Source organism: Myxine glutinosa, chromosome 4 (assembly GCF_964187855.1).
Source record: "Myxine glutinosa chromosome 4, kmMyxGlut1.1, whole genome shotgun sequence".
Lineage (NCBI taxonomy): Eukaryota > Metazoa > Chordata > Myxini > Myxiniformes > Myxinidae > Myxine > Myxine glutinosa.
The window spans coordinates 150,212,839-150,226,859 of record NC_136264.1 but is presented as its reverse complement, the minus strand read 5'-3'; the positions used below and the strand labels follow the sequence as shown (position 1 = coordinate 150,226,859).

Here is a 14,021-nt window from a genome sequence, read left to right as displayed (position 1 = left end):
TGGAGGGCACCTTTGGATTTCCCAGTCGCCTTGAGGGCGCCTTTGCGCAGCTTTGGCGGGCGTGACTGTAACGGTAAACCCAACGGGATTCTGGTCTCGATTAGATATCGTTCTGACGATCGCTGGAGCGGATCGACTTTGGCTTGAAGCCAGGATCGACTTTGGCTTGAAACCGGAATCAACTTTGGTTTGAAGCTGGGAAAGAGACATTGGGAATGTTCTTGTTTCACTCACTTGGAGCACAGTGAGTTATATATTACGAAACTGATGGTACCATCATAGGATATATATTGATTGTACTTTTGATTAATATTATTGTTGTACTGTTATTCTTGTGTGATCTTGATACAATATTTGTTTGTTGGTAACAATTGGTGTGGCTTCACCATTGATCTTTGACATACAGAATAACACATTTTTCTGCCGTGACTCCTCTCTGGGCTCGGAGGTACACCGTGACCAGGGGTTTGGGGAGGAGCACGTAACAGTACTTACTTTTTCACGTGACTGTATATAGAAGAAGATATAGATTAGCAGAAGCTCGTGGTACGTCATACATCAAATGTTTGACGTCATACATAAAATTGCACGTGATACGTGGAGGGGTGAGATTCCAAAAATATCGAAATGATCCAAGGAAGGAGGAATGCACCAACAGGAATCTTGCACCTTGAAATGACATGGCTAAAGGTCAGAACGTTTCACTTCATCCCCACCCCACCCTGAACAAAGGAATGTGCTTCTCGGTTAAATTTATGACAGCAATCGAGCCAAATTCATTTTTACCCTGCGCTCGCAAAGCGAAAATCAGGGTTAGGCATTCAGTTGCGTATGCGCGTACATGTGGCATATGTGCGTGTCTGAATTTTTTAAATCTATTTTCTCGGCAACCGTTGATCCGATTGACACAAAATTTTAACATCGGAGCGCCTCCGCCTGTAGAATTTTGAATGATAATTCTGACGTCATAAGTCACGTGGTGCAGGCGCCATCTTGGAAAAACTTTGCACCTCTACATCACTGAAACCGCACGATGGAAAAAATTGAACCATGGTGCGTTGTCAAGTACTCCCCATTGGGAATAAGACATGTTAATGATGATGTCATCGGTGCCTTTGTTAGGACGTCATAATTCGACAAGTATAACTCTTCATCCGATCAGTATGATTTTTTTTTCTTTGCAATTGTTGGTCTGATGGAGACAAAATTTTCACCATAGGGGCGCATTCTCCTGTAGAATATTTTAATTATTATGATGTCATAGGTCACGTGGTACAAGCGCCACCTGAGAAAAACCGAAAAACATTGCACCTCTATATCTCCAAAACCGCTCATGGAAAAAATTGAAGCGTGGCTCTTTGTAAAGAACTCAATATGAGGAATGTGTTGTTAATGACGTCATTGGTGCCTTAATTATGACGTCATAATTCGACAGGGACAACGCTTAGTCTGATCAGTTTGAAATTTATTGAACGTGATCTATGAAACAATTATTTTAGAGAATATAAATTTATTATGTAATCCCTCACGAGGTCTGGCAGCCACATTGGATCAAAGAGAAAAACCCTTCCAAAACAGAAGAGTTGGCTCGCACCTTGGTGACTGCGCAGGGTAGGTATTCTACAAGTACCATCTAGTTTTCACAAGGAGCAAAGCTCATGGAGAAGCAAAACCACAAATGGCAGCAAGCTTATATTAGACGACCAAAGGGTATGTAGGGAAGAGGGCGACAGAGGGTGAGAAATGGGGGGTGGGTATATATACAAAGAGGAAAGGAAGAACAACACAAAAACGAGTGTCAATAACCTAGAAAGGAACAGAATGCAAAAAGTAACGAGAAAGCATCTGAAAATGCAAAGCTCGCCCGCGTCCATTTGTATTCATACGTCTTCTTCGTCTTCCATATGCTTAAAATAACGAAAAGTAAAAAAAAAAAAAAACTAGAAGGGCACTCGGTCGAGAGCATCCCTCCGCCAGGCTGAACAGTTTATGTTTTTTATCCCACTGATAGGCCAGATCTGGATTCGGACCTGAACCAAAATCTAACAAGCTTGTTCTTGTCACCTAACCAACTCGTCCACCAAGTTTAGCCATAACTCGTCCATAACTTTTTTAAATATCATGTTATATGTCGGTTTTAGCCCGATCTCTCAATGGTGAAGAATCACTTTCAGATTAAATATTTCTCGTATCCGAATCCATATTCAGATCTTCACCAAAATTGAATCGATTCTTCCTTGTCACACAAACAACCTGTCCATCAAGTTTCGTCCAAATCCGTCCACAACTTTTTGAGATATCCTGCTATGTATCGATTTTGGCCCAATCTCCCAATGGTGAAGAATCACTTTAAAAATTCTAGTAGCCGGATCCGAATCTGGATCTTCACCAAAATCTAATCATTTCGTCCTTGTCACATGCACTACCTCTCCGCCAAATTTCGTCCGAATCCATCCACAACGTTTTGAGATATCTTGTTCACAGATAGACAGACAGACAAACAGACAGGGGTGAAAACATAACCTCCATCCACCTTTGGTGGCGGAGGTAAAAATACAAAACAAAAATTGATAATGTTATGCAGCCTTGACCTTTGAGCTTTAGGTCTAAAAAAAAAAAAATCAGCTTCTACTTTCTGATTGGTGAACCAATTCAGTGTCCCAATATGCAAATTCTTAAATTTCAGGTCAATTGGATGAAAATTGACGATTTTATGCAACCTTGACCTTTTGATGTAAAAAAAAAAAAAAAAAATCAATTGACTCCTACCTTTTAAATAGTGAACCAACTCGGTGATCCAAAACGCCAATTGTTTAAATTTCAGGTCAATCGGGTGAAATTGGCAATTTTACGCAACCATGACCTTTTGATCTAAAAAAATAAACAATCAGCTTCTAGTTTTTGATTGGTAAACCAATTCAGTGACCCAATATGCAAATTCTTCAAATTTCAGGTGAATCGGATGAAAATTGATGATTTTGTGCAATGCTGACCTTTTGACCAAATTATAAATTTGCCTTCTCCATATTCTCATCATAAAGCTTTATGGAAAATCTGATGACAAAACGTTACACCTCTCTATCTCTGAAACCACACAATGGAAAAAATTGAAACATGGGGCATTGTCAAGTACTCCCCATGGGGAATAAGATATGTTGATGGTGATGTCATCAGTACCTTCATTATGACATCATAATTGGCCAAGTACAATGCTTGATCCGATCAGTATGATTTTTTTTTTTCACAGAAAAAAAAAAAATCAACCCCCCACAGGCTAAGCGGTTGGTCTGTCTTGGCCAATCCAGCGACCTGGAAAGTTTTCATTCAGGACGGCTTGAATGACTAAGGTCCAATGAGGGGAAGCGCCATCCTGTTGAAAAATGATATCGGGTTGCAGGTCTTCAATTTGTGGGAAGGCGAATCCATCCAACATGTTCATGTAAATTGTTGAGGTCACTGTATCTTCCACAAAGAAAAACGGACCCACCAATCGGTCATGGAGAAGGCCACACCACACATTGACCTTTGGACTGTCGCAAATTTGTTCAAGTTTCAGAGCCCCAGATCCTCACATTGTGCTGGTTGATCTTCCACGATACATGAAAGCAAGCTTCGTCTGTGAACATGACCTTTTCCAGGAAATCTTCATCATCCTATATGAAACTGAGCATTTCCACAGCAAGCACCATTCATTTGGGTCCATCACTTGGTTTGAGTTTCTGCAGAATCTGCACCTTATAGACATAAAGCTTCAGTCATTTATACAAAATCCTGTGAACAGTGGTGGTTGGTAGTCCAAGTTCTCTGGACGCGTGGCGGATTGATTTTTTTGGGACTTTCGTGAAATTATTCATGCACTCGTCCAACGTCCGCTGCACTTGTGCTTGGTCGACTGGTACTTTTCTGTTTATGACATCTTCCAGTCTCCTCAAACCTCTTGTACCACTCTCCGATACTAGTCCGTGATGGCGGATTCCTTCCATACCTCGTACAGAGATTACGTTGAGCTTGCATGTCGGATCTCGTCTCAATGAACCATTCGACGCACTAAGCTTTTTCCTGTGTTTTGACAATTTTTCAGAGTTATGCCTTTTTTGGACTTGTAACATATCACATCATTAGGGGTCATGTATTGCACAACAATTCTCGCTCTTGTTTTAAATCATTGTCATTGTCGATTTCGTTTAAAAATGTAATGTTTTTTTAATTAAAGTTTTTTTCTTACCCTCGCCAAAGGAGAGGGTATTTATTGCATTTGGGTCAGTTTGTTTGGTTGGTTGTGTTTGTCATCATGGAAGGCATCAAATGCCAACATAGAAACACAAAGAAAAAGTAGAAATTAAATTGAAAAGTTTGTTGTTTGACAATGGAATGAGAAAGAAGACATGAATACGAGGACTGCATGGCGAGCAAGTATTGACAGTGTGCAATGACCCTCAACTGACATACTTGAAGGAAAACACTTGCAATCCTCACACCTTTGAACGATAACACAATCGATAACGATTCGACACATCGAATAATATTCGACACACAACGATACCACGAGATGTTGAGAAAATGCGATCATTTGGATCAAGCCATTGTGTCTTTGTGGTCTGTGGGGCGAAATCAGGCCTTTCATCCTTCATTGTCTTAATGACCTGTGATTTCTAGTCGTGTGGGTCTAGCATCGCTGAAGACCATTTCACCACCTTGGCTGTGTCAGCTAATTCGATTCTTTTTCTTCACTGAATCTCAGTGCCAGTAACCAATAGTGTGCAGTTCCCCAAATATGTCACATTAAAGATCCCATTGATATTTGTAATCCTGTCACTGACCAGTGGAGGTAAGTATGGTGCTCAATAAATGAAAGGTTAAGAAAAGGAAAGTTAAGATTAAGGTTTTGTTCTTGTGACACCGTTTTCTTTAAGAAACCTTTTAATAAACCACTTATAGAGAGAAAATCGTTGCCTTTTCCATACATTTTACGATTTGCTGGAATAAGTGATTGCTGCTGAATTCAAACAAAATACTTTTTGTGATCAAATCAACATTTCTTGTAAGAAGAATGCAGTGCCATTGTTTTGTAAACTTTATCATTATCTTTTCCCTTAGGACAAGCCCATCAAGTAATTGCCAAACGTAAAGATATGAGCTACGTCCTTGGGTTGGGCTGGGACATTTACTGTATTCCGCTGGATAAAAACAATCCCCTGTACACTCCCTGGAAAATCTCGCCCATTAAAATGTCTGTGATGGCTTGTGGCCTGCACGACTGCTGGGGCATCGATTCAAATGGAAACCTCAGATACCTAATAACACCAAGTACATGTGCCGTCCAATTGTCCTCCGTCTCAATCTCTGGAAACTTTGTGACACTGGACGTGAGCGACAATGGCGTTGTTTATGCAATCGACTCAAATTGGAAGCTTCATCAAAGGTTTGTATCCATTTGATAAAAGTTCAGTTTCACTTGCTGCACTTCACCTCCTTCCTTATCCTGGTTTAAATGCCCACGAACCTCACTCACCCTCTTACGATGCAAGTTGCTCTTTCTTCTTCTTCTCCCTCCTGTCTTTGTTCATTCATTCCATTGCTGTTGTATCCCAATGCCAGTGCATTTTTTGTATATACAGTCACGTGAAAAAGTAAGTGCACCCCATGTAAAGTTTTGACTTTTTCAACATATTTCAACATACAGCTATTTGATCTTCATTTCAACAATATTGATAGATAAAGGTGATATAATATAACAAATATCATGGAACATTTACATTTTGTAGTCCATTGTATAATTTAAATAAACATAAATGCAAATTTCGCATGTGGAAAAAGTAAGTACACCCTTGGCTCGAATAGGTGGTATTGCCCCCTTTGGCAGAAACAACCTCAAGTAGGCGTTTCTTATAAGTGTCTACCAGTCTCTGACATCGACTGGGAGAAATTTTTGCCCACTCCTCCATGCAGAATTATTTCAGCTGTGCAATGTTTGAGGGGTTTCTTGCATGCACAGCTCGTTTCAAATCCCCCCACAACACCTCGATGGGATTTAGATCCGGGCTTTGACTTGGCCATTCCAGAACCCTCCATTTCTTTCTTTTCAGCCATTCCTTGGTGGATTTACTGGTATGTTTAGGGTCATTGTCATGTTTCAAGGTCCACCTTCGGTTGAGCTTCAACTTTCCGACAGATGGCCTCACATTATCCTCAAACACCCTCTGGTACAATGAAGAATTCATAGTGGATTATAATATGATGGTGAACTGCCCAGACCATGATGCAGCAAAGCTGCCCCAAACCATAATATTTCCACCACCATGCTTTACAGTTGGTATCAGGTTCTTGTGGCCAAATTCTGTCTTTGGTTTTCGCCAAACATGTCTTCTGGTACTGTGGCCAAACAGCTCTACCTTTGACTCATCTGTCCAGAGCACATTGTTCCAGAAGTGCTGGTCTTTGCTGGGGTGTTCATTGGCAAACTTTAGTCTTGCCCTGATGTTCTTTCTTGACAGCAAAGGTTTCCTCCTGGCACACCTCCCATGTAGATCAAATCTGTGCAGCCTCTTTCTAATGGTAGACTCGTGCACTTTGACATCAAAGTGGCAAGAGCTACCTGTAGGTCCCGTGATGACATTCTCGGGTTCTTAGAGACTTCTTTCAGCATCTTGCGGTCTGCACTCGGGCTGAACTTGCTGGGGCGGCCTGGACTGAACAAGTTGGCAGTTGTTTGGAATCTTCTCCACTTGTAGATGATCTTCCGGACAGTCGAATGATTGATTTCAAATTGTTTGTAGATCTTTTTAAAATCCCTTCCCAGACGAGTAGGTATCTATAACCTTCTTTCTGAAGGCCTCAGAGAGCTCTTTTGATCTAGGCATGGGGATGCCGCACACTTCAACAACAAAGAGCAAACCAAACTAAATGTCTGAGGTTTAAATAAGACAGGTTCCTCCAAGATCCTCTCTGACGATGTTCTAATCATTTGCACCTGAGCTGGTGCACCTGATTCTAATTTTAGGTATTTGAAGTAGTGATAAATGTAGGGGTGTACTTACTTTTTCCACATGTGAAATTTGCATTTATGTTTATTTGAATTATACAATGGACTACAAAATGTAAATGTTTCATGATATTTGTTATATTATATCACCTTTATCTATCAATATTGTTGAAATGAAGATCAAATAGCTGCATATTGAAATATGTTGAAAAAGTCAAAACTTTACATGGGGTGTACTTACTTTTTCACGTGACTGTAGAGTCGAGGCACGTGGATGAGCTCGAACACAGAACAGACCAGGACGTAAAAGAATGAATATAAGTGGAAAAAAGGGGTGGGGAACACACCAACAGCAGGGTAGAGGGGCAAGATAGGAGACCTGGAGGAAGAAACAACACAGGAAGTAACGAGTGCGAAGCCAGGAGTACACAAGAAGTGAACAAGCTGGATACAGGTGCAAACTCTCAATCAAATAAGTGGAAGGAAAACTGGAGAAGAAGCAGAAATGGAAAATAAGAAATAAAAAAAGAGGGTGAGCGAGCAGAGTGAAACTTGGTAATCTGGAAACAGGTGAGCAATTTGGAGAAAAGATCATTGGCACAGATGGGGGACGGTGGTGGACAGCTGTCTTGAAACATTGTCTTCATGTACTGTCACCTCACTCTTCCATGAGGCTAGGTTTTGTATCATGAAGTCGCTGGACTTCCTCTGTTGGGATGGTACGGACATTCCAGATGTTTAATAAAATACACATCCTCTAAAAACCGGTTGAAGGCTGTGTCCTGCTAACCTGTCAATTTCATCACAGCCTCCAACACTTTGGTCTAACACACCTGGATCTACCAATAACACACCTGGATCAAACACAAAATCTACCAATATACAAACTAATAAACCTACATTAAACTTTTGGACAGCATCGCTGAACTATAAAACTGGCCGACTCAAAATAGCCAAAGTGTAATTAGGATTGGTATCCTTCATATTAAATTTGCTTATATCCACATTGAATTTAAGCTAAAACCTTTTAAAATCCACTGTCAAACCGCTAAACCAATCAATGCAAAATGTTAAGTACATCAGAGTAGTGCTGTTAGCTAGATTCAAAATCCCGTCTCGGAACCGTCTCGATAAATTTTCAATTTTCATAACGGGATCTCGGGTCGGCTCGGTTCCTGACAAAGTAAAAAAAATAAAATAAAAAATAAAAATAATAATAATAATAATAAATAATAAGGCTTCAAAAATAATGGAATTTCATTACAATATATAAACAACAATGAAAAAAATTCATTTCTGATGTTGAGTACTTAAATTCCGACTTAGCTTCCATTTACCGGGATGAAATAAAATACACCGCCTACATGCAGATGATCGGCCACCGACGGGACCGGGTTATCTCATTACAGTTTGTATTGTCGTGTAATTTCTTGCTCGGAATGTCAGAGAGAGGGAGAAAATGTTTCTGCCCAGGCATATTCGAGTCCCGGTTGGAGTTTCATTATCATTTTGTGAGTTGTGATCGCCAAGGGGCTCGCTCCCCCCCCCCCCCCCCCCCCGTTCCCCTCCCCTCCCCCGCCCGGCAATGCCGGGTACTTCTGCTAGTAAATTATAAAGCAAGCGGTGTAGTGATCACCCCACCCCCTCCTTATTTTGACTCTGTGACTAAAGTAAACGTAATCAACTTATCAGGCCTAAAGTGGAGATAAGATAACCAAAATACTTTCACATTCAAACCGTCACACCAAACCCCGAGGGATTCTTACAATTTATAGATTTAGCGTTGCAATTAAACATAAACGTTCATCAAAAACTCATTTCATAAAACTACATAATGTATTGTACTTGTATTAATACATTGTGTGTAGAATAATCCGTTATAAACGTGTTTTTAATCTAAATAAACATCGTCCCTCCAATCACGGGGCTCGAGCGAGTCCCTCGATATTAATGTGCAAAAGACCATAGCAACCACATTCCGTAACTCGTCTCCAAGGACGGACACGTGACCGCAGCGGGGCGAGGCGGAGTGATACAGCGGAAGGATTCAACGGTTTAAATGAAGCCGCGATGCGGGGGATTTTCATTGTGACCTTCATCCTGATTTCGTTACTTCCGCCACCAAAGGTCGATGCAGGTTATGTTTTCACTCCTGTCTGTTTGTCCGTTTGTTTGTGAACACAATATCTCAAAAAGTTGTGGACGGATTCGGACGAAATTTTGTGGAGATGCAGCGTGTGTGACAAGGACGACATGATTAGATGTTGGTGAAGATCCGGATTCGTTTGCAGTGCATTGTTTGTTGACGAGGGGAAAATCCTGGAACAGTGAGTTTACTTTATCTATCATCGTTTGTGTCAGTTCAGCTGCACTTGCGAAAAATGATGCTTGTGCAGAAGCAGAGTAATGAAAGCAAGGCTCAATAAATGCCTCTATTATGGAAAATATCTGCAAGAAGTTGGAATTTTAACCGGGATTTTTTTACCGAGAAATTGCGTTAATCAATTTATCTCGGGACCGTCCCGAGACCGTCTCGAAAGCCGAAACCGCCGGGATTTCGTCCCGGTCTCGGATCGGTTGACAGCCCTACATCAGAGTATCCATGGGGATAAAAGTTTAACATCTAAAACATGCAATACGCCCAATACGACAACCAAATCGTTCTATCGGCACGATTCGGATCCTCGCTTGTGGGGGTATTACTCCATTGCCACCCCAGCTGTTGAAGAGCTCCTTCAACATTCTGTGTCGCTCTGTCCAAGTTAAGCTGTCCTCGAACGAGGACGATCTCGTCTTGTCGAATATCCTCCTCCAGCCCCCTTCGGTCGTCGGCCTATCGCGTCTTGTGGAATCCCTCTAGTGTCGTGAACATACCATCCTCCTCCCTTTTCGTTTTTAACTCCCTGTACGCTAAGTCATTCGGAATGGTGCATTACTACCGTCTGGAATCCGCTAAACTACCGGTCTGGAATTGCAAATGCAAATTATTTGATACTTTGTTTGCACAGCACCTCTAGTTTTCTGCACTAGCGGAGTGTCGGAACATCAACCAGGTGTCGCTCTCGGGGTGCCTTGGGTCCTAAACCGTGGTCCCACCCATCGCGGACATTCGTCTGCGACTATCAGCCTTGTGCCATGTCGACCTGCATGCGACCTTGCCGAGCAGCCAAAGTCCTGCATTCAGTGAAACCACACAATCAATCAAACTCAAGCTCTTTATCTTTTTCACTCACAATTGTTATCTTTTCAAATTCTCTACTCTCTTGATGGCGTGCACATCTGGCGTGGATGGTGTGCCTCGTGTCTATATTTCACTTTCCTTTTTCCAATTCTTTTCAAATTTCTGAATTCTGTCACAACCTATGTGTTTCTCCTACTCGTTCGCGCTGCACATCTCAAATTAGGCACTCATCAGTGTGAACCTTTACTCACGTGCTACATTTCATTTGACACTAATAATCTATTGTAAGGTAAATCTTATTCTGATGCATTGGAGCAGTGTTTCCCAACCTGTGGTACACGTACCACTAGTGGTACGCGAGGGCCTTCCAGGTGGTTCGCGACAACCTTTTTAAAAAATGATTTGGCCTGATAATTTTTTTATTTCTGATTTCTGATATATTTCATGATTTCCGATGTGCTGTGAGCAAAGTTATGCCCCGCATCGACCAGCTGGTGGAGAAGAAACAGATGCAGCCCTCACATTAAATTGAAATAAGCCTGATATCTTATCGAATTGAGTTTTTCTGGAACCAGGTGGTACGCGGATTGAGTTTTTCTGAAACCAGGTGGTACGCGGCGACGGTACGGGACCTCCAAGTGGTACTCGATCAGAAAACGGTTGGGAAACACTGCATTGGAGGAACAAAACAAAAAATAGGAGCAGTACCCCCTGGGCACTAACCTGGGAGATAAAAGCAGTATACTCCACCGACGAAAGGTATTTTAAACTATCACGGTATTTTAAACCAATTTCAATGGTTACTCCAAGACAGGGCAGCATCTAGAATCATAATACGTAATAATAAGACTTAAACAAACAAACAAAAAATCATATTTTGGGGGATCGACCAAGACCCACTTTGACCCCTGGTAGGCCGCCTTAGACCCTGATTTTTTTTAATGCCGTGAACACAACATACTGTCCTGTGGTTGGCTCAATTAAAACCGAGCGTCCACCATGGATGGAATCTAGCTTTAATGGAGGCGTTTATTCAATCCAATTGATGGCGGATCATATGCGAGACGGAATGAATAGTGCCGACTTACCTTCACGGCCTGATGTCTTCGACCTGAAAACAATTGAACTCACACGAACATGGGATTTTGGATAGAACAGAAAATAATAAAAGGGTTTATTTAAAATAACTATCGGGACAGGGAAACGCGATGATAAAACTAAAACCTAGGTTGGGATCCAGCACACCTCACCTCACATACAAGACAAGACAAGGGAAATAATTAAATAAAAGAATCGTCGTGTTTGGGGTTTGTGTGGTGCTTCTTAACTGTCTGCTGTCATCCAGGCCCAAACTCGTGACCGGACGCGGCTCCGTGCCTGGCGGAAAGTAGGCCTCAGTCCGCCTCGTCTGCGCACTCCGCTAGTCACGCCGCCCGGCAAGCCCCGCTCGCACGATCGTCGCTCCACCGTCTCTCCAACGTCCAGAGGCAAGAACATGTCCAATCAGGAATGAAAGGCGAACAGGGAGGAGGTCCAAATGGAGACGAAAATCACGGGCAGAAGGGAGGTCCAGGCAGGAAGAATCCAGGAACAAGAAGGCCAAGGGAAGAGAGCAAAATGCCGGCGAGCAACCGGTTTTACTGGCGGTCTTCTGACGTCAGCTCGCTTCCCCTCCAACCAGTGCGTCGCTCACTTGTCGCCTTTCGCGCCCTTTTTCATCACCGGCGCTTGCCCCCCAACCAGTGCGTAGCTTGTTGGTTGTTTGTTCGCGCCTTCCGCACTGATTGGCCGTGGTCTCATCGGTTGGTGGCCAATCAGTGTGTCGCTCCTTTACCTTTCTCACCCTCAATCACAGAGAAGCTCTCTGCCCTTCCTTTGACCAATCGTACGTCCTCCCCTACTCTGCCAATCTGTGTGGTGTTTATTGCTCGCCCCTCCCCCTGGCCAATCAAGAGCCCCTCTGGGCGTGGCTATTGCCCGCCTACACAATGTTTGTCTTCCATGGCTCTTGATTGGCTCTTCCATGTCTAAACCGCATTTTCCCATCCCTGTACTATCCTTCCCTCTCCTGATCCCCAGGAGTACCTTTGGCTGCATTTCCCCTCTGTAATTCAACCATGTGTTTCTCTATTTGCTGTACTGTCCTAACAGGGATAACTGACTATTTACATCTCCGTCTCTGCCAACATGGATGATCTTATAATCAACCATCCCAACTCTATTCCTCGTTGGCGGTGACTTCAACTGTCACGATGCCGTTCGGCTGGGTGTTAGAACCTCTTCAACCAGTCATGGCATTGCAGAAGAGGACTCCTGTGACTAAATGGGCCTTACCCAATCAGTGAACTTTCCAACCTTACCCAATCAGTCCCGGCCCCTCTCCTCACCGCCTGTGTGTCCCGGCCCCTCCCCTCACCGCCTGTGTGTCCAAGCACCTCTCCTCACCGCCTGTGTGTCCCGCCCCTCCCCTCACTGCCTGTCTGTCCCAGCCCCTCTCCTCACCTGCTGCGTCCCGGCACCTCACCGCCGTTGTACGCGGCCGCCTCCTGCCTGTCTCTTCCGGTCAGTTTTTATGGTCAGTCATTGTAAGGGGGGGATTTAATTAATGTGGTGCACTAATGGGCCTATCTATTGTCTACAAGAGTGCATTGCCATAAGGGACACAGGTATGATCACCAGGTCTGACGCACAGGGGAATTATCTTAGTCCCTAGAACTATTTATCACACGATCATCCTTGTATGATCACAGGCACATGCCTGATCCGACAAACCGGGCTAAACACAGAAATTACAGGTGAGGTTTCCTATCACGACAGCCGGACACCTACCTATGCAGATCCACCTAAATCTAGATATTCCCCTACCCCAAAATTCATAACAATACCATATATAATTTTAGCCAAGTTTGGTCACAATCCCATCAGCAGTTTCAGAGAGAAAGTTGTAAGTGTTTACGGACTGATGATGCGGCATCCATAAGCTCCCTGGAACTACATTCCCATTGAGCGAAAAAAAAAAGCATGACAGTAATATAATCTTCCTTTTGGGCACAGAGAAAGGAAGCTTGATGAAAAAACTAACACATTACACTTCAGCACAATGGGCGGAGGCACTCGATGGAAACACAATGGCTTAAAATTAAGTTGTCGTTATTCCTCAAATAGAGCGACTCTACTCCTGGCTCTGCCACCCCCACCTATGCTCAGAATCCCCCGATCACATGTCCATTCACCCCGTGCCCTTCCCCCTTCTTACTTCCTCGATGCCCTACCCACTCCTTGCTTCCTTCACACCCTAACCCCTCTTTGCTTTCCCCACACCCATTCTCTCTCCTTCCCCAGTGTCCCAGCCCCTCTCCTCACTACCTGTGTCCCGCCCCTCCCCCCACTGCCTATGTGTCCGGGCCCCTCACCCCACCACCTGTGTCCGGGCCCCTCTCCTCACCACCTGTGTCCCGGCCCCTCTCCTCACCGCCTGTATGTCCCGGCCCCTCCCCTCACCGCCTGTATGTCCCGGCCCCTCCCCTCACCGCCTGTATGTCCCAGCCCCTCCCCTCACCGCCTGTGTGTCTCAGCCCCTCTCCTCACCCGCTGCATCCCAGCACCTCTCTTCACCCCCTGCTTCCCCACTCCCATCTTTTCCCCATGCGTGCCGCCCCCTCTCTGCTTCCACAACGTCCCGCCCCTCTCCGCTTCCACAACGTCCCGCCCCTTACCGCTTCCACTACGTCCCATCCCCTCTCCGCTTCCTCAACGTCCCGCCCCCTCTCCACTTCCACAACGTCCCGCCCCCTCTCCACTTCCACAACGTCCCGCCCCCTCTCCGCTTCCACAACGTCCCGCCCCCTCTCCGCTTCC

At 44.0% G+C, this 14,021-nt stretch overlaps 1 protein-coding gene across 1 annotated transcript in view; it reads left to right on the top strand.

Moving 5' to 3' along the window:
• The window catches only part of LOC137425397 (fish-egg lectin-like), a 68,473-nt gene that overhangs the window by 51,945 nt on the left and 2,507 nt on the right, over positions 1-14,021 (top strand). Inside the window, exon 4 of the mRNA XM_078776612.1 lies at positions 5,098-5,422. Coding sequence (XP_078632738.1) covers positions 5,098-5,422 — 325 coding nt within the window. The remainder of the gene's footprint in view (positions 1-5,097; positions 5,423-14,021) is intronic.